This window comes from Leopardus geoffroyi, chromosome B1 (assembly GCF_018350155.1).
Source record: "Leopardus geoffroyi isolate Oge1 chromosome B1, O.geoffroyi_Oge1_pat1.0, whole genome shotgun sequence".
NCBI lineage: Eukaryota > Metazoa > Chordata > Mammalia > Carnivora > Felidae > Leopardus > Leopardus geoffroyi.
In genome coordinates this window covers 86,674,760-86,696,671 of record NC_059327.1, presented here as the reverse complement: position 1 = coordinate 86,696,671, position 21,912 = coordinate 86,674,760, and the positions used below count along the sequence as shown (strand labels likewise).

The window sequence follows — 21,912 nt, the reverse complement described above, 5'->3', positions numbered from 1 at the left end:
AACTTCGTCAGTTAAGCATCTGACTCTTGATTTCAGCTCCGGTCACGATCTCATGGTTTGTGAGATCAAGCCCAAATTGGGCTTTGTGCTGACAGCACAGAGCCTACTTGGGATTCTTTCCCTCTCTCTCTCTCTCTCTCTCTGCCCCTACCCTGTGCGTGCTCTCTCTCTCCCTCTCTCAGAATAAATAAATAAACTTATAAAAAACTATAAAAAAGCCATTGTTTGAACTGAAATAAACTGAAATGAAAACCTTGGCACAATCCCTCATGTAATATAGATGGGAAGATGGATATATATATTGTTATATGTAGAGTTCTCCATAGATTATATGTTTTCTTCGATTGTTCATGTGATGCTATATTACACATAGTTCTTTGATATTATATATTATACATTATTTATACATATAAATATTAGCAAATAAAAATAGAAGCACTGAAGATTTTCCAATTTTATTTAAATGAGTTCAAATCAAAACTCAAGAATCTAGAATCACAAACATTAAAATAAGGTACAGTTCTAGCAAAATTAAAGTGAATGCAGGTAGCTCAACTGCTATGATGTAAAACTTAAATTCAGAGATGGAACTCTTTAAGCTGTTTACTGCAATGTCATGTTCTGAACTCAGAGAGTAGGAAACTATTCAGACATGTAAAGTCTCAAATCTCTCAATCCTGAAATCTATCAGTAGATGCCAAAAATCTTCAAGGCACATTAAAGGTTTCTAGAAAAGAAGCCTATTTTAAAACTAAGATTACTGAAACTACAAAAGCACCTATCAGATACTCTATGGCCTTTTTCACTGAGGTGTCACTCAGCATGAGATCAGCCTTGAGCAGAGGCTGCCTCAGAACCAACACTGGCTTCCTCCTGTAAATCATCCCCAGCAGAGGATTCTGACTTAGCTGGAGGACTCTCTTCTTCCAGTTCAGCAGTCTCACCAGAGGGTTCCTTCTCTGTTGTCCCTTTATCATTACTGATGGCAACAGCTTCAACCAAAGCTGCATTCTGAACCTCTGAGGGCATTTCAGTGCTGATTTCTGCCACTGTGCTGGGTGCTGCATTTGTAACCTCTGCCCCAGCTTCAGCACCGACCGTGTCTGTCTCCACCAGAGCGTCCTCCAAATCACCTGGATGGGCTGAAGCCTCTCTCGTGGCTGCACCTGTAGCATCCAGGGTATCTTCTGCATCTGCCTCCTGTACTTCCACTAAAGATGCTTCAGGGACTTCTGAACTTGCCTTCTCAGCTTCCACACGGTTCTCTTTTTCACCTTTAAGATGTAGCCCATGAAGCAAAGTATTAATTTAAAGAGCACGAGAATACAGTAGAACACTGTGCAGCCATGTTTAAAAATGAGACAAATCTGTATATACTGATAGAAGTGGTCCTTAAGGTAGACTGTTATGTGAAAAAAGCAAGGAAAAGAGCAATGTAGACCATAGGGTACTATTTATCTTAGGACAAAAGGAGGGTAAGATACACCTAGATAGTTTTTATTTGCAAAGACTCTCTCTAGGAGGATACAAAGAAACTGGTATTACTGGTTGCCTTTGGGAAGGGAAAATGTGGATCTGCTTTTTCATAACCCCTTTTGAATCTGTTAAACTTAAAAAAAATAATTTACATATATTATTTATTTATATACAAAGAACATGAAAATAAACAGCCAACATGTCATGTGAAATAGCATGGGAAAGCAGCCAACTTACTAGTTGATGACTGAGCAATCACTAATCCTCTCTGAACCTCAGTTTTATCACCTGTAAAATGGGGATAACGATAATACCTACCTCACAGAGTTATCGTAAGGTTTGATTAAAATAATGTGCATGAAGAGGGGTTTAAAACCAAAAGTGCTATGGAAATGCTGTATTTTATTATTATTACTATCAGCCTTCTCATGGTTATAGTCAATAATGTTTATTGATGATATTCCATTGCTTACTGTTGTCATGACTAAAAGGTTAACATTGGTTCATCAGCAGCTATTATCTCTGTCCCTAAATAGTGATCATAGTAATTGATAATAATGGCATTATAACTGAGATGGAAAAAAGCATTTAAAGCAAGCAGTTTAAGGCAAGAAATATACATTAGAGTGAAAATGTAAAGTTTCTGCTCTAGTAGCTCCCATTTTCTCAATCAGATCAACTGAGGGACGTCAGAGACATGACTGACTGTACTAATGTCAAGTGGACTGTAGGCAAAGACACAAGGATGATCTTAGACAAAACTGAAACAAAAGTTAGTTTCAGGATTTAAAAATAATAATAAGGGAAATGAAAGGTTAAGTTGCTGACAGAGACAGATACTAAAATTATGCCTGCATGAATGGAAGCCTGAGTAGGGGGAAAGTAATATTACCACACAAAGAATTCAAAGCCACTGGTCAGCAGTACAAATGTAAAACGTTTTCATTTATCTAATGCACTCATTCAAAACGTGTAACAATATTCTTTAGGTTTTGGTTGGGCTTTCCCTTTCCGAGTGAACTCCTGCCCAGAGCCATTCTGTCAGGTTAGGAAAGAAGCCACAAGCAAATAGTGTTCATTGCTAGACTAAGATAATGGAAATCAGTGCCTCAGGGGAAAAAAAATAATAAGTTCACTTTACCTTGGAGTGGATGTAACTCTGCTCTGGTTTTTTCTTTCAAATTTGTTACATGTTCCGTGTGTTTGGCTTGCTCTGATGTGACTGTCTTGTAAGTCTGAAAGTAAATGTGTGCTGAAGTTTATTTCTTGAGCTCTAAGATTCATCATGCCAAGTTCAAAGGTATATACAATTCAAATATTTATTTATTTTGAGAGAGAAAGGAAAAAAACGAGCAGTGAAGGGATGGAGAGAGAGATTGAGTCCCAAGCAGTTTCCGAGCTGTCAACGCAGACCCTGACACAGGGCTCGATCTCACAAACTGTGAGATCATGACCTGAGTCAAAATCAAGAGTCAGACAGGGGGGTCCAACTTCAGCTCAGGTCATGATCTCGCGGTTCATGAATTTGAGCCCCGCGTCAGGCTCTGTGCTGACAGCTCAGAGCCTGGAGCCTGCTTCAGGTTCTATGTCTCCCTCTCTATCTGATCCTCCCCGGCTCATGTTCTGTCTGTCTCTCTCTCAGAAATAAATAAACGCTAAAAAAAAAAAAAAAAAAAAAAAAAAGAGTCAGACACTTAACCGACTGAGCCACCCAGGTGCCCCCAAAAGTATATACAATTCAAAGATGAGAAACCAATGTCACCATCTACTATTTTGTTTCTCCTTTGGAAACTTTTGTTATTAAGTAGAATACTTTAAACAGGAAAAAAACAAATGCTCTAACAGGAGTCAAAGATAACAGAAAACACACAGTAGATAGAAAGATGAAGACAAAGAGGAAAAAATAAATTATGTTAGAATCAAACATTCTGACAGGCATTTATAAATATTCTCTAGTATTTATTCCAGGGAAATGGAAACTTATGTACACACAAAAACCTACACACAAATGTTCACGGTTGCTTTATCTGTAATAGCCAAAAGTTGTAATCAATCTGGATGCCCTACAACAGTTGAATGGTTAAACAAACTGTGGTACATTCATAGCATGGAACACTACTCAGCAACAAAGAGGAATGAACTGTACATACAGGTGTAACAACTTGGATGAATCTCCAGGTAATTATGCTGAGTGGGAAAAAAAGCCAGTCTCAAAAGGTTATACAGCTTATGATTCCATTCATGTAACATTCTTGAAATGAAAAGTTATAGAAACATGGGGAGCCTGGGTGGCTCAGTCGGTTAAGCGACCGACTTCAGCTCAGGTCATGATCTCTCAGTTTGTGGGTTTGAGCCATGCATCAGGCTCTGTGCTGACAGCTCAGAGCCTGGAGCCAGCTTCAGATTCTGTGTGTGTGTGTGTGTGTGTCTCTCTCTCTCTACCTCCCACCCCTGCTCATGCTCTGTCTCTCTCTCTGTCTCTCAGAAGTGAATAAACATAAAAAAATAAAATAAAATAAAAAAGAAAAGTTCTAGAAACAGAGAAGAGATTAGTGGTTGCCAGGGACAGGAAGAAGGAATGGGAGGGCAAAAGAAAGTGAGTGCAATTATAAAAGGGTACACAAGGGATCCTGTATCTTGACGGTGGTGGTGAATATATGAACCTACGCATGTGACAGAACTGCCCAGAAGTAAATACACACACAGACACACGTGCATGTGAAAGTGGTGAAATCTGAGTAAGGTCAATGGATATTATCAATGTCCACTTCCTGGTTGTGATATTGAATTATAGCTATGAAAAGATATTGATCACAGGGGGAAATGAGGCAAAGACCATATTATATCTCTTGATATTAGCTCTTATGACTACACGTGAAACGCAATCATCTCCAAATAAAAAGTTTTTAAAAAATCTTCCAAAATGGCATTTTTGTAGACCCTAATGAATATTTCTTAAATAAGCTAGGGTTATTTCTTATAAGCAGCTCTATGACCTGACTATGGGTTATGTGAGAAACAGAATTAGGAACCAAGGTTATCTTAATCATAGATACAATGTGCAGGCTTCCTTTCATTCGAGTAGAGTCATCTCTGACCTGTACTCATATTAGCCAATGAAATTCTAAAGATGAAAATCTCACTAGTTAGATAATATTGTTTATATTATCTCACATTTTAAAAAGTGTAGGTAGTGTTTTATTGCTTAATGGTAGCATTACAGATTTTTTTAGATTTGTATATTTATATATAGTATTCCCAAAATTTTAATAGTCATAAACCAAGCATATTATTAAAAATTGTACTTTGCGGGGCGCCTGGGTAGCTCAGTTGGTTGAGCGCCTGACTTTGGCTCAGGTCATGATCTCACAGTTCGTGGGTTCGAGCCCCATATCAGGCTCTGTGCCGACAGCTCAGAGCCTGGAGCCTGCTTTGGATTCTGTGTCTCCCTCTCTCTCTGCCCTTCCCCTGCTCATGCTCTGTCTGTCTCTCTCTCTCAAAAATAAATAAACATTAAAAATTTTTTCTTTAAAAATTTTACTTTGCAAATTACAGGCCATTTTATAAGATTTTAAAATTAGGCTCTAAAAATGGAAAATCTATGACCTCGAGGGTGGAAATGATACCAAAGCGGCCCTAACAAACCCCTTCAAGTTTGGTGAGTTCAGACTTCATCTGGGTTTGAAACATACAGAGCAAACAGGGCCAGCAGGAATGCCCACCACCATTTCCAAATAAAAGCAGGGAATACTTTCCTAGTAGGGTGGAAGCTCCTGAAAGCTATAATACCACTGTGCTGAGTCAGCACCCTCCACCCTCAGTTCTCACTACCCTAAAGCTGAGCCTGTGTGGAAGTTCACAGTTCGTCCCTGAAATGACCATCCCAGCAGCAACATCCCAGGGAACATTAGCCTACAATACAAGGTGAGAAAAAAGACTAGTGTAGGCAGAATCAAAGAGACCATGGTATTAGAATGATTCATACTCACGTGTGGCCAAGAGAATCTAGCTTTTCCAAATCTAACACGGTGAAACACAGAGTAGAAGAAAGGCCTATCGGAAGAGGCCTTTGGAAAGCCTCAAATCTAGACTTTCGAAGTTATTTCCAAGTGATATTATATATTAAATATAAGCATTTAAAATATCCCACAAATATCTCAGACCCTGAAAAAATGGAAATGACCTGGGCCTCTCTCAGATTCCAAGAGGCCCTCGTAATAGAAGATTTTACTTGGAAATAAAAAACCGACTACGGAGCAACTCTGGATTCAATTCAGATCAATCTAATACAGAATTTGTTTTAGTACAGGACAAAGAAGGGAAGGGGGACTTCAATACAGGTTTTCAAGGGCCTCACATTCTGTATTTCCTCCTGACAATAGCCTAAGGTTCTTGGGAGTTAACTCTTCCAACATTCCAGAGTAACACCACATATTCTTGGGGGGCCTGGGTGGCTCAGTCAGTTAAATGTCCAACTTGCGACTTCGGCTCAGGTCACGATATAACAGTTCATGAGTTCAAGCCCTGTATCGAGCTCTGTCCTGACAGTGTGGAGCCTGCTTGGGAGTCTCTCTGCCCCTCCCCAGCCCCACTCATGCTCACACTCTCTCTCAAAATAAATAAATAGAGTTAAAAAAAAACATTTAAAAATTATTTAAAAAAGGGGCACCTGGGTGGCTCAGTCAGTTGTGCGTCCGACTTTGGCTCAGGTCATGATCTCCTGGTTCCTGAGTTTGAGCCCCACATGCTGTCAGTCTGTCAGTGTGGAGCTCACTTTGGATCCTCTGTCCCCCTCTCTCTGCACCTCCCCAACTTGCGCTCTCCCAAAAATAAATAAATATAAAAACTGTTTTTATTTATTTAAAAAATAAACACATATTCTTAGAGGTGGAAAGAGAGTTGGAGATCATCACCTTGTCCAACTTCCACTCCCATCGTGAGAGAACAAGGCCAGAGAGGGCTCGCAGGAGCGGCCTGCTTATAACCTTCCAGTGTAAGGTTGCTTTTGCAAAGAAAGATTTGATGGACTGGAGAGGTTCATGTCTGGCACTAATAAACATAGTCATGGGTAGAGTGAGCTCCAGATGGAATTCCGTCTTCCAGCTCCTCACATAATCACATGGCCTAGTCCAATCTCTGTTTCTTCAGTGGCCTACATCCAATGATAGTAGCCCTGGGCAGTGAATTCAACATTAAGCAGTAGAAAGATAGTGGAAGGAAAGGAATCTGGGTATGAGTGAAAGCTGATAGATCAGTGGAGGACAATAACATAAGTGCATGTTTGAAGTTTCCTGGTTTCTCGAGGCTCTCAAAATTCTGAAGATTAGAGGAAGTATTTTGGTTTGGCCATTTACATAATCCTTCAAACTGTTCCTAGTTATGACTAAAAATCCCTTTATGCATATTTCTGTAGGGTCAAACCAAAATGTAGTGATTGTGTACTCTTAGAATTTCTGAAGAATTCATATTTATTTTACTTTTATTCAAAATGAAGGTTAAATTTTGATTTAGAAAATTTATGGCAAAATGATTCATACAGATTCATCTTATTTAATGCACAATTATTCCATCATTTTAGCTCCAAAGTCACACTATTAAAAGCTTTGTTTCTGGGGCGCCTGGGTGGCGCAGTCGGTTGAGCGTCCGACTTCAGCCAGGTCACGATCTCGCGGTCAGTGAGTTCGAGCCCCGCGTCAGGCTCTGGGCTGATGGCTCAGAACCTGGAACCTGTTTCCGATCCTGTGTTTCCCTCTCTCTCTGCCCCTCCCCCGTTCATGCTCTGTCTCTCTCTGTCCCAAAAATAAATAAACGTTGAAAAAAAAAAAAAAAAAAAAAAAGCTTTGTTTCACAGTGGTTCCCTGGGAGGAAAACTTTTTTTTTTTTAATTCTACATTGTCTATTTTAAATATTTATTTATTTATTTTTTATTTCATTTATTTATTGAGAGAGATAGCGTGCAGCAGCAGAGAAGGGGCACAGAGATTGAGAGACAGAGAGACAGAGAGAAAGAGAATCCCAAGCAGACTCCACAATGTCAGTGCGGAGCCCAACATGGGCCTGAAGCTCACAGACCATGAGATGGTGACCTGAGCTAAAATCGAGAGTCGGATGCTTAACCGACTGAGCCACCCAGGTACCCCTATTTGGAATCTTAAAAAAAATGTATGAATATGGGGTGCTTGGGTGGCTCCGTTGGTTGAATGTCTGACCTCAGCTCAGGTCACGATCTCACAGTTCCTGGGTTTGAGCCCCCACATTGGAGTCTGTGCTCACAGCTGAGCCTGGAACCTGCTTCAGATTCTGTGTCTCCTTCTTTCTCTGCCCCTCCCCCACTCACACTCTTTCTTTGTCTCACAAAAATAAATAAATGTAAAAAAATGTTAATAAAAATGTATGAATAAATATTTTTTTAAAAATAATGAAAATGTATAAAGATATATAAAATTAATAAAAACTATGGCGACAGTAAAAAAGATTGGGGGAGGAAAGGATGAATAGGTGAACACAGGGGATGTTTAGGGCAGTGAAACTACTCTGTATGATACCATTAGCGGTGGATATGTATCATGATACATTTGTCCAAGCTCAAAGAATGTACAATACCAAGAGTGAACCCTAATGTACACAAAACACTTTAGTTAATAGTAATGTTTCGATATTGACTCAGCAGTTGTAACGAATGTACCACACTAATGTGAGATTGTTGATGGGAGGAGGGCTGGGTGGAGGTATGAGAACTCTGTACTTTCTGTTCATTTTCCTGTGAACCTAAAATGCTCTAAAAAATAGTCTATTTGTTTTAAGTTAATCTTTCAAAATAGTTCTTGTTAAATGTAACAGTAGTACCTACCTTATAGAATCACTAATTACTAAATGGGCCTTGAGTCTGTCATATGATAAACACTCAAATATCATTTCTTATTATTAATATTTATAAATTTTTTAATGTTTATTTTTGAGAGAGAGAGAGATGGAATGTGAGTGGGGGAGGGTCAGAGAGAGAGGGAGACACAGAATTTGAAGGAAGCTCCAGGCTCTGAGTTGTCAGCACAGAGCATGATGTGGGGCTCGAACTCACAAACTGTGCGATCATGACCTGAGCCAAAGTCGGACACGTAACCTACTGAGCCACCCAGGTGCCCCTTATTAGTATTTATAACATCATTTTTACAGAAAATCACCTATACTTGGCAGTATTAAGAAATGGTGATTTCATACTTAAAAAAAATCTTCATAATCTTATATATTTAATTAATCCCGTGCCCTGACCTTGACAATGCTTTGAGTTTTACCACAGGTTGTAAAATATATGAATTCCTGAATATTTTGTTTATTTAAACACTTACATAATATCCACCAGCACTGACTGTGACACCTACAACCAGATAATAGATCATATTTGATCCAGATGATCCAGGCAATTTGTTAGACGACATCAAGCGAAGAGATGCTAGGAAAACAAGTTTAAACACAGTTAGCTCCACCAGTTATGCAAAACTATTTAAAATAATTATATCTTAAAAAAATTTTTCCCCTTCAGTGAACTTAGAATCTACTAACATCAAGTGATTTTAGCTTAAGGGAATACAGTATTACAAGGTAGGGTAGTAATTCCATTTGACATTTTCCCAACCTAATTTGATTAAGTACTTATGAAACCTGTCAGCTTTATGCTTAGCATCATGCTTTTCTTGGAAGGAGTGCAGGCGTGGGTAAGGAGAAGTGACAAAAGCACTGACCGATTTTAACAAACAAGATGCAAAAGAAATTCATTTGCTGTATGTACTCCACCACAGGATTCATTGGAAAAGATCATTCTTCCAAAAAAACGAATTAAATATATTTGTACTTAAAATTTACATGCTAAATAAAACATGTTGAAATCCAACACATTTCTATAAATCTGTAATACAAATGTATAGGTAGGAAAAAAATCTTAATTTTTCCAACGTAAAGCCTTTAAAGATGGGCAGATATAAGCTTTTTAAGACAAATGTTGCAAAAAGGTCATGTTTGAAATGAAACTACAATTCTGTACAAACTAATAGAAATAGATAAAGTTCCTGTATTATTATGTTTAAAAATACTTACTCTGTAGTGCTAAAACTTGTATATGCCATATGCTCTGGAATTAAAATGTTTATAATAGACTCAAAGCTAGAAAGAGCTTAAGGTTCATATAGCTCAAATTCCTTAAAGATAAAAAAGTAGAGACATGTATTCATTCAACAAATACAGCTGAGCACCTCCTATGTCTTTGGCATTGTTAGCGTCGTTAAGGATATAACTGTGAACAAGATCTACAAGGTCCCTAGCCTCAAGCAGCTCACAGTGTACAAGGAGGGAACAAATGTACAGACAAATAATTGTGATGCAATATGACAACTGCTAGAACAGATGTAAGTAGAAGTTGCAACCACAGCATGAAAACTCAGTGAAAAACCTCAGCTAGGTGGCTCAAGGTAGCTGTCACAGTTGAAAAGAGATGACCTGGACTTTGAAGGAAAGTAGAGGAGACTGTCAGATAAATAAGGGAAGAGAAAACTGCACTGGAGGCAGAAGGCACGGCACGGCGTGCAAAAGCAGGAGAGTTGTATGACTGGGAAAGTGCAAAGTCACTGGAAGTGGCCTGACATAGAGTATGAGGACTAGTAAGAAGTTTTGATCTGCAGAGGGCAAGTCTTAAGACATTTGCACTGATTATCAACTTTTGTAGTAGCAGTATTGGAAAGATTTCGTATGTGTATTTTTAGTTTAGATATAAATGACCTTCTCCTGGAAAAAATATTTTTTCCACAAAAATGTACCCAAGGAGGTTATCATAAGAGGTTATGGCTTTGACTTGTAGTGGGGCTTTTGTTGGTTTAAACATACAACTGTTATTAAGCGGGGAATATGTAGCTTCCATAGTTGACAACCAGACAGACGACATATTAAGATTAGGGACGCCTGGTTGGTTCAGTTGGAAGAGCATGCAACTCTTGATCTCCGGGTGGTGAATCTGAGCCCTACGTTGGGAGTAGAGATTACATAAATAAAAATAAGTAATTGGAAAATATATCAAAAAATCATTTTAAATAAGAAGCAAAAAGAAAATCAGAGATTTGAGAAAAGACTTAAACACAAATACAATTATGACAGCTCTTTAAAAGAGAAATGGGGCTCCTGGGTGGCTCAGTCTGCTAAGCATCCAACTCTTGATTTCAGCTCAGGTCATGAACTCATGGTTTGTGAGTTCGAGCCCCGCATCAGGCTCCGTGCTGATGGTGTGGAGCCTGCTTGGGATTCTGTCTCTCCTCTTTGCCCCTCACCTGCTTGCTCTCTCTCTCTCTCTCTCTCTCTCAAAATAAATTTAAAAAATAATAAAAGAGCAATGAAATATGAAATATTTAATAAAGATTAAATTTGAGCATATCCATACAATGTGAAAGATATTAGAAGTTTTGCAGAAGAATATTTACTTACATGAGAAAATATTTACAATATACGAAATGAAAAGTTGTAACAGAATAATCTATACAGTTCGTATATATCTCAGTTCCTAGAAGCAATGTGGGTAAGAAAAAAAAAATGTAAGAGGAAGAAAAGTCTGGAGCATTATATATACTAAAACTTAAATGGTGGTATTCACTGAGTAGTTGGATTACAGATGACTTCTCTTTTGCCTTTCTGTGTTCCTTCCAATGATCTTTTACAAACCCAAATTATTTATTCATTAAGAGTTACATGTTTTAAAAGCAAAAGCCAGACAACAAAATTTGATGAGGCACGCTAAAATTCGACCCTTCGATAAAACTGAAAGTTTTATTTTTCAACAAAACAGAAAGTACCAATAAAAGGTTAATGTCCGTGACTAAAGCCAAATTTCCAGTCAATAATATTTCTTAAAATACATAAATCAGTGCTACACAAAAAGGAATGAGATGAAAATTGGAATAAGATCAGTGCTGCTACAACCAGTATTGCTAACTGCCGATTTAGAATTTTTAACCTACTTTTCCCTTACCCCAAGTTGAGCCGGAAATTATTTGAAACGCGCAGCTAACAAAAGAGGTGCGTATGTTTGTGCCTGATGACGGTGGTGGGTGAGGGAGATAACGCCGAAGGCCACGGTCAGGGGACTCCTCTCTCTCCCCACCCCACCTCCCGGTCACAACGGCCTCCTTATCTTCAGAAGCTTAAAATTAATGGATTCTATTTCGTCAGTGACAAAAAATTGCTGTATTTTGGTATAAAGATCAAGGAAAACGAAGATGCCTTATTTCTGTGACTTGTGATGCAGCTTCTTACCACCAGTATTTTAAGAGAAAAATAAAGCTAGCTGGACAGACCTTCCTCCCTTCCCACGACCACCATCACCACCTCGGGCCTAACCAGGGGAGGGAGGGGAATCGGCCCATGGAATTTTCCGCGGGAGTGTTTCTCTCTTTCTCGGGCACCAATGCGCGCTCTGGACTAAAACTACCTGACAAGCCTCAGGAAGTGAGGCGAAGTGCAGGGGGAAGTAAGAACGTCCCAAGAGGTTATCTAAAAGCCGCCGGGCTATGCGGGACGGGAAGGAGACGGGAGACGGAGGAGGTGCGGGAAGAGCCGCGGACGCTGAGCTGCGCCGGGGCGCAAAGCCGGGCCGGGGGCCGCGGGCTGCAGGAGGGAAAACACGCATGCTCACACTCAGCAAGCACCTACAACGTTCCAGGCACTAGAATAGGCGCTCTCGTGTAAGTCAAGTTTTAGTTAAGAAGCTTCCAGCTCACGCCTAAACGTCCCCTTTAGGAAATTTCTGAAGACGCTCCCTCTTTCCCCAGCGTCCCCAGATCTAAAGGTGACGGACACTGCAGCGACAGAGCCGAGCAGCTGGATAGCTCCAGGTGTCCGTGCCGCCCCGAAGGAAAGCGCTTCGAAGGCTCTCGGGGTTCAGGCTGCCGAGCCCCGGACAAGCCTTGAGTTTACTTACTCAGGAGCATTTACCCAACATTTACTGCGCCCGCACTCCCCAACCCCCGCCCCGCCCCGCCCTGCGGGGCTCGCAGATGAGCGTCCATCTACCCAACCGTTCCTCCGCTTCCTCATGTAGGTGGAGAGCGCACTGGTCCCTATTCTAACAAAAAGAGCAAGCTATGCGTACGTCAGCCAGGCACTTCTCGAAGCGCTTTTAACCACATACTAACTCATTAAAACTCACAACCGTTATTGTCCCCATTTTAGAGATGAGGAAAGTGAGATTAAATCACTTGCCCAAGATCAACATTTCGAACCCAGGAAGCCTACTCCGCATTCAGAAGCCGCTCTGGGAAGGCCCCCTACTCCCAAAGTCTTCAAGAGCTTCGGGGCGTCTTCCCCGCGCCTTTCCTCAATTCCTCCCCCCTTTCCTGAACCCCTGGCTTCTGCAGCTCGAGCCTCTGGGCCCACTGAGTGCCGGCGGGTACGCGGGCGCCTCAAAATCCGCGCGCGAGGCGCCTGTCCTCTGCAGGCTTGGACGCCCGGGCCGGCGCGGCACTCACCGTCCTTCCGGAGCGGCGCGGGGCCGGGGGGCGCCCTCAGAGGCAGCGCCAGGGTCTTGGAGACCGCCCTGCGGAGATACATCGCGCCCGCTGCCCGCCGCGCTGCAGACTCTGCACCCTAGCGCGCGGTGCCAGGCGCGGGAGCCCCGGCGAGCCCCGCCCCGGGGAGGAGCGCAGACCCCCTCCCAGCGCCTCCGCGCGGGCCCGGGGAGCTGGGGAGCGGCTGGTCGGGCGCTTCTTCCTCCCCCAACCCAATCTCCAGACTGTTGCTTTCTCCCGGGGCTCGGAAGCTAGCTGGTCGCGCCTTCTTAGACAAGGGATCGGAAACCGGGAAGTCACCATCACCTGCCTGCCCCGTATTGTTCCAATGAGTGGAACTCCAGAGAACAGGCTGGAAATGTTTAGGGATTCGCGTCGTAAGATGGATCTGGTTTATCATGCGGGGTGACATCTGAGCCCATTTTAAGTCACATAGTCCGTTAGCTTTCCCCAGGAGTGGAAAGGCTAGCGGGAAGTTTCCTGGAGATGGAGCGAGGAGTAGCCTCAGCCTTCCATCAGTGCAGTGGGTGATGTTCAGAATCCCAAGAAAATTCCCAGGCAATAGTTGAATCTCCAGGCAATTACAGAGACCTTAAATACAAAGTCCAAAAATGCTGTATATTCCTCTCTTGGATGTGAAATTGGTATTTCCATATGAACCAAAAACGCTGAACTATTAGTTTCTTGCCCCAGATTTCAATTTCTTGCCTCATTGTGGCTACAAGAATTTGTCATGATTTGAATATGGAAACCAGTAATTTATGCTTATAGAATTTTCTAAATGATTAATTTTGTGAAGACATGTTTCCTACTATAATAATCCCTCATTGGATCACTGGGTGGTTCAGTCGGTTAAGCATCCATTCGGCTCTTGATTTCAGCTCAGGTCAGGATCTCAAGGTTTATGAAATCCAGCCCCACAATGGCCTCCTTCCTGACAGCACAGAACCTGCTTGGGATTCTCTCTCTCCCTATCCCTCTGCCCCTCCCTTGCTCTTGCTCGCTCTCACTTAAAAATAAATAAATAAACATTTAAAAAAGATATTTATAATGTTCCCTAATATATGTTTGGCACTTGATAGTTTATAAAGCACTTGCACATATACTATCTCCTTTAATTCTCATTTCAACCCTCTGAGGAAGATGGTAATTATTACCTTTAGCAAATGGCTTGGTGGTAGGGAGGAATGTCCAGGGACTGATGGTCATGAATTAAAAAATAAAGGACATGATCGTAGTTCTTCTAGTTTCAAGTTCTTTTGCATGTTACAGGCACATCTGCTCATTTGCTATTTGAATAAACACTCCTCAGAGATTCTACTTCTGCACCCAACTCTAGTAATATTTAACGTACTCTCACTTGAAGAATACAAAGTCAGAACTGGGTTTTTGATACTCAGAGCAGCTAGCTATCCCTAGTGATTAAACACTTAATAAGAGCAATTAGGTAACCTGTAGTTGAGAGATCAAATTTAGATTTCCAAGCAGCACAAGAAGGGGCTAGGACTCCACCAAAAAATTGGTAGTCCTGAAAGTAGCAAGATGCAGGTGAGTGCACTTACTGCCTTGACCAACATCAAGTACACATTCTCTGGCAACTAGGGGTTAGCTATCTAAATGAATTAATGCATGCATTGTACTGTCATTCAATGTGTTGGAGGCTCCCCTGAAAAAGGATTCTTTCATCAACTATAAATGATGGTGGTTCTCAGGCTCCTTTTCAGAATCCAGTTGTATACTCAGAGTCTGGGTATAGTCTGAGGTCTTCTGCATCACCCCCAGGTTGCATAGTATCCACCCAATCTCAGTCAAACTGTAAATGTCTGTCAAAGTGCTTACAAGATGCTAGGGACTGTGCTAGATGCTGGAGATTGGTTATAATTTATTTCACAAGGCACTGTTCCAAGGCATTATCCAATGAATAAGATAAAATTTCTGCTGTCACATAGATGTTTTAGTTGCAGATAAATGAGACACAGAACCAGCATCTTTTCTTAGATGTAGCTACCAAGGCCACTATCAATGGGGCCAATGATGGCACAGACATCTCTGATCAGATATTAATAATAAATGTAATTAAGGGGTTTGTTAAAACCAAACTAGTTTTAACAATGCAAACCAACTGGTTTAAACAATGCAAGAATAACACACATATATAGGACTTTTGAAGCTTTTCCCAAAGTATTGTCACATCTACTTTTGTAGTTCATCCTAACAGTCCCAAAGGATATTGGGATAATGTTGATTATCCTTTTATCACCTGTGAGAAAAAAACTGAGGTAGTATAATACTGTGGCTAAGAGCATGAGTTTGGTGGGAATGCAAGCTGGTGCAGCCACTCTGGAAAACAGTATGGAGGTTCCTCAAAAAACTAAAAATAGAACTACCCTACGACCCAGCAATTGCACTACTAGGCATTTTATCCATGGGATACATGTGTGCTGTTTCGAAGGGACACATGCACCCCCATGTTTATAGCAGGACTATCAACAATAGCCAAAGTATGGAAAGAGCTCAAAGGTCCATCAATGGATGAATGGATACAGAAAATGTAGTATATATACATATATACAATGGTGTATTTCTCGGCAATCAAAAAAAATGAAATCTTGCCATTTGCAACTACGTGGATGGAACTGTAGGGTATTATGCTTAGTGAAATTAGAGAAAAGACAAAAATCATGTGACTTCACTCATATGAGGACTTTAAGAGACAAAACAGATGAACATAAGGGAAGGGAAACAAAAATAATATAAAAACAGGGAGGGGGACAAAACAGAAGAGATTCATAAATATGGAGAACAAACTGAGGGTTAATAGAGGGATTGTGGAGGGGGGATGGGCTAAATGGGTAAGGGGCACTAAGGAATCTACTCCTGAAATCATTGTTGCACGATATGCTAATTTGGATGTAAATTAAAAAAAATAAAAAATTAAATTAAAAAAAAAAGAGCATGAGTTTGGGAGCCGGATACCTGGTGTTTTCCTGATTTGAGTAAAACGTGGACAGTTCCTTTATTCATAGGGTTGGTGTGAGCTCTAATGCACATTAAGTACGAAACATACTCAGCTAGTTGGAGGAGCAGTGGTAGATTCTGAGTTCTAGCCCAAGTTAGAGCTCAAGGCTTCCTTTACCTTTATCATATTCTGTTGTCTTTCAATGCACCCACGACAGGATCTATTGTATACCACTCTCTTATTATTTGGCAAGATCTAGTGGGGAGATTATCGTGTTCTTTAGGTTGGATGTGGCCATCCCAGCTGGGAAAGGCAAGAGCTATAGATAAACCATGCCACTCCCCAGATCCTTATCCATCTTAGCTAAAAGCTCAGTGCCTCTTGTTTCCTCTTTTTTTTTTTTTTTTTTTTTTCAAGTAAGCACTGTGCCCTGAAGTGGGGCTCAAACTCACAACCCCGAGATTAAAAGCAGCATACTCCACTGACTAAACCAGCCAGGTGCCCCAAGCTCAATGCCTCTTGGATCGAAGGGAATTTTCTACTCACTCTACTGCTCCTGTAGAATACGTGGCTTTCCATTTTGGTGGCAAACTCTTTTCACATCACGATGAAACATTTCCCTGGAGAGGACATGCGCATGGGTTGTCAAATTTATTCTGTGGCAAGCTGTTCCTCCCAAATGCAAGAGAATTTTAACACAGGTCTTCACTATAGAACACTCTGAAATGCTCAGACAATAATTTCCCAGCTGTTAAGTCACACTGTTTATAATGCTGCCCTTGAGCACATCCTTGACATTTTTCTTGGTCTGGCTGGGAAAACAAGAATCAAGGGTCAGGGATAATTTGGCTTACCATCTAATCACAATTAGATGGAGTCCAATTGTGAGACTCCATGACTTCCTATAATTAATTGTAATTATATGGACTCCATCTAATTGTGACTGTTGACAAAGAAGATACTAGTCTTGAAAACATTCTGTTAAGGGTCGTCTACTGGAATATTAATCATACTTATTCAAGGCCTAAGTGTTATAAATTAAAAAGCAATCTTCAAAGACTGAGTGATTTCCTGGGCTCCACTAAAAGTTAGAAACAGCTGGAGGGGGTCGATCCCACGCACCTGAGATCATGACCTGAGTGGAAATCAAGTGGACGCATAACTGACTGAGCAACCCAGGCACCCCACACCTTTGCTTTTCTGAACACCAAATTCTTAGGCTATAATCTGTACTTTCAACAGATCAATATAAAGTGAAACAATTTATAAGAATATCTAGGGAGACAAATTGGCAGATAAACACCCTTTTGATGGCCTAAAACATTTAGATGAAATGAAAGGGAAAGGTAATCAAGGTAGTAAATACTTAAATTATTCTTGGAGGTCACTCAGTACACTCCCCGTCTACTCACTCTCTCATCTGTGGTAAAATAAACATGAGATTCCCTCACACTTCTGTGTAATTTTCTTTTTTAAAAAAAAATTTTTTTTAATGTTTATTTATTTTTGACAGCGAGAGAGAGACAGGGCATGAGTGGGGGGAGGGGCAGAGAGAGAGGGAGACACAGAATCCGAAACAGGCCCCAGGCTCTGAGCTGTCAGCACAGAGCCCGACGCGGGGCTCGAACTCACAGACCGCGAGACCACGACCTGAGCTGAAGTCGGACGCTCAACCGACTGAGCCACCCAGGTGCCCCTGTGTAGTTTTCTTTAGGTTACTGAAACAGGTTACTACAAATTTGGATGGCTTAAATCAACAAAAATAGATTCTTTCACAGTTTGGTGCACTCCAAGTCTGAAATCAAGGTGTCAGTAGGGTCACACACCCTCTGAAACCTGTAGGGAAGAAGACTTCCTTGCCTTTTCTAGCTTCTGAGTTTGCTGATAATCCTTGGCTTATAGATGCATGATTCTAATCTCTGCCTCCATCATTACATGGCTGTTTTTTCCTGTGTATCTGTGTCTCTTCTTTTTTTTTTTTTTTTAAGATTTTATTTTTAAGTAATCTCTACATCCAATGTGGGGCTTGAGCTCACAACCCTGAGATCAAGAGTCATATGCTCTTCCAACTGAGCCGGCCAGGCACCCCGGTGTCTGTGTCTCTTTTCATAGATATACCAGTCATATTGGATTAAGGGTCCACTCCTGTATGAAGATCATAACTAGTTACAGCTGCAACCACCTTATTTCCAAATAAGGTCACATTCTGATATACTGAGGGTTAGGACTACAACATATCTTTTAGGGGGACACAATTTAACCTATAATTTCCTATACTTGCAACTAAATTTATATAGCCTGTTCTTTCCATGGCAACTTAAAGAATTTAGGTGCACCTGCTGGCTCAGTTAGAAGAGCATGCAACTCTTGATCTTGGGGTTGTGAGTTCGAGCCCCACATTGGGTGTAGAGCTTACTTAAAAATAAATGAATGCGGACCACCTGGGTGGCTCAGTAGGTTGAACGTCCAACTCTTGATTTTGGCTCAGGTCGTGATCTCATGGCTTGTGAATTCAAGCCCCACATCAGGCTCTGCACTGACAGCACAGAGTCTACTTGGGATTCTCTCTCTCCCTCTGCCCCTCCTCTGCTCATGCTCTCCCTCTCCTTCTCTCTCTCTCAAAATAAATAAACATTAAAAAAACTAAAAAAAATAATAAATGAATAAGTGAATAACTACCCCACAGATACTAAACCTGAGAAAATGTCTACCTGATATTGACCTAATAAAAAACTTGATGGTATTTGACAACGGATTTTGTCTGGGTTTTTTTGTTTGTTTGTTTTTTGTTTTGTTTTGTTTTGTTTTTGAGAGAGGGGGCCAAACAGGGGAGGGGCAGAGAGAGAGGAGGAGAGAGAATCCCAAACAGGTTCCACACTATCACTGCACAGTGCCTGGAGCCTGATGTAGGTTCAATCTCATGAACTGTGAGATCCTTACCTGATCTGAAATCAAGAGTCAGATGCTTAACTGACTATTTTTATTTTTATTTTTGGGACAGAGAGAGACAGAGCATGAACGGGGGAGGGGCAGAGAGAGAGGGAGACACAGAATGGGAAACAGGCTCCAGGCTCTGAGCCATCAGCCCAGAGCCCGACGCGGGGCTCGAACTCACGGACCGCGAGATCGTGACCTGGCTGAAGTCGGACGCTTAACCGACTGCGCCACCCAGGCGCCCCTTTTTTTGTTTTTTTTTAATGGATCTCTTACATCATTACTAAAGAAGCCATCATTTGACCAAAGATCCTCTTAGGAATTTAGAATCAGAATTATTCTTGTTCAATCCAGCTACACTCTTGAACTAAGATGTAAATCTAGGAACTATTGACTGTGGCCCCTTACAATGTGGATTGAGTTAGAAAACAAAATTGTGCAAAGAAAACAGACACACAGACAGCAGGGCTAAGAACAAGAGTCTTGATAACATCTGAGTTCCAGATCCATTATTCCTGGCCCAGGTGCATTCCTGTTCTTGGTGTCTGAGTCACTCTGTATCTTCATAACCTTTTTTTAGTTTAACATAGTTTGAGTTAGGTTTCAATATTTAACTTAGAAAGCATTTTCACCAGTATCACTATGTGCACAACTCTAGGTTAGCCAAAGAATTATTTACATCTGTGCTATCCAATAAAGCAGCCACCAGCCTCATGTGGCTATTTAAATTAATGAAAATTAAATATTTAAAATTCAGTCACATTAATTGCATTCCAGATGCTCAATAGTCACATGGGACTAGTGGCTACTATATTGGATAGCAGACAGAACATTTCCATCAATACAGAAAAATTCTCTGGGATAGCCCTGGTCTTCAGGAATGGCTCCCCCTGGAGTCATACGGGCATAGTCAAGGTGAAAGTCCACACAAAGTAGCCAGATTTGCAAGGCCTGACATATGGTTGATATTGTTGATTATTTCCAACTAAGGTCATCAGTTTCTGGAATTTCAAGTGTCTTAAAGTCTTCTATTCCCTTTTGGGAGGTGAATTTTTAAGCGTTTCTTTTAGTGGAACGTTCCCTGATACCTGACCATGGTTTCTATTACCATGTGACAATGTTAGTTCCCTACTGCTGCTATAACGAAGTGTTTTAAAACAACACAAATTTATTATCTTATAGTTTTTTCAGGTCAGAAACCCAACACGGCTCTCACTGGGCTAAAAATCATGGTGTCAGCAGGACTGTGTTCCTTTCTGGAGGCTTCAGGGGTGAATTTGTTTGACTTTTCCATTCTTTGGCTCTTAGACCCAAAGTCTAGGACTTTCACCCTCAAAGCTAGGAATGGTCAGCTGAGTCTTTCTCATATCACATCAATTACACATTCCTGTGCCTTCCCCCCTGCCCCTGCCCCGCTTATAAGGAAACTTGTGATTTCATTGGGCCCAACCAACTAATCCAGGATAATTTCCCTAAGTGTCAGCTGATTAGCAAACTTAATTCCATCTGTAATCTTAATTCCTCTTTGCCATATAATCTTACATTAATACAGATTCCAAAGAGTAGGCAATAGTCATCTTTGGGGATCCATTATTCTATCTGCTACCGTGCCATTGAATATATCTCTCTTCACCTCTGTTGTCTGCATCTGTAAAATTACGAGATTTGTCTATATAACCCCTAAAGGTCCTTTCCAGCTCTATCAGCTAGGACTCCAAACTACCAAAAGTTGATAGTAACTATTGTATCTGGTCTTTTACTGATTGCATCAAGTAACTAATCTGAAATAATGGTAACTCTGAATTTATGTTCAGAAGTGATTTCCAAAGATATTAGGCCATGAATTCCCAAGAATAAATGTTGGCAACAGCCCAAAACATACACAAAAGTAATTATAACACAGTAAGTCTCTCCATTTAACATCAATATAGAGACATGAAAAATGAATTTTTAAATGTATGGTACACTGTTTAAATCACAAGTTAATGAAGTGGCATATATATAAATTTCAACTGATAAATCATTAACTGATACACAAGAAAGGTGTTTTTTGTTTTTGTTTTTCCCACAAGAAAGGGTTTTGATGTAAGATAAATGAAATGTATCTTATTTTGTGCCTAATAAATCTCCCTCCCCTTCCTCCTTTGCTTAAACAGTCAGGAGTTTGCTAAGTCATATTATAAAAGGGACAACAAACTGCATTGTCATAACTGGAGAGTACAGAAGTCACCCAAATGACAATCATTCAAATTTAAGGAAAGAGAGTCAGAACAAACCCTACCAGAATGGCTCTTCCAGAAGAAAACAGTATTTGGGCTCTTCTGTATTGAGTAATAAAGTAGTTCTATCACCCTGACACTCAAGAATTTTTGAAATTAAAAGTTGATACAAGGAAGGGTGCCTGGGTGGCTCAGTCGGTTAAGTGCCAGACTTCAGTTCAGGTCATGATCTCATGGTTCGGGGATTCAAGCCCCACATTGGGCTCTGTGCTGACAGCTCGGAGCCTGGAGCCTACTTCAGATTCTCTGTCTGTCTCTCTCTCCCTCTCAAAAATAAATACACATTATTTTTTAAAAAGTTGATATAAGGGGGGCGCCTGGGTGGCGCAGTCGGTTAAGCGTCCGACTTCAGCCAGGTCACGATCTCGCGGTCCGTGAGTTCGAGCCCCGCGTCGGGCTCTGGGCTGATGGCTCAGAGCCTGGAGCCTGTTTCCGATTCTGTGTCTCCCTCTCTCTGCCCCTCCCCCGTTCATGCTCTGTCTCTCTCTGTCCCAAAAATAAATAAACGTTGAAAAAAAAAAAAAAAAAAAAAAAAAAAAAAGTTGATATAAGGAATACATCCTTCAGCAGTGATTTTTTAATCTATCTCCTTAATAAGTAAGTTTTCTTACCAATGTGTTCTTAATTACCACTGGCCCTGTTATCAGATGGTACTTTCCACATAAAAATATTTCTAATAACATGCCCTAGAACTGACATTTTCGACATATTGTTACAACATATA

The 21,912-nt window shown here is 40.8% G+C and overlaps 1 protein-coding gene and 1 non-coding gene across 2 annotated transcripts; one reads left to right on the top strand and one right to left on the bottom strand.

Moving 5' to 3' along the window:
- Positions 1 to 439: 439 nt before the first annotated feature.
- On the bottom strand, positions 440 to 13,117 carry LOC123592241 (mitochondria localized glutamic acid rich protein). The gene is made up of 4 exons (XM_045467305.1): positions 12,978 to 13,117; positions 8,823 to 8,926; positions 2,618 to 2,711; positions 440 to 1,274 (listed from the first exon to the last, which is right to left on the bottom strand). The coding sequence occupies exons 1-4, from the start codon at positions 13,057 to 13,059 to the stop codon at positions 829 to 831; spliced, it is 726 nt and encodes a 241-aa protein (XP_045323261.1). The 5' UTR covers positions 13,060 to 13,117; the 3' UTR covers positions 440 to 828.
- TRNAQ-UUG lies at positions 4,792 to 4,876 on the top strand. Its single transcript has one exon. It is a non-coding gene; the product is annotated as a tRNA-Gln (tRNA).
- Positions 13,118 to 21,912: the final 8,795 nt, after the last annotated feature.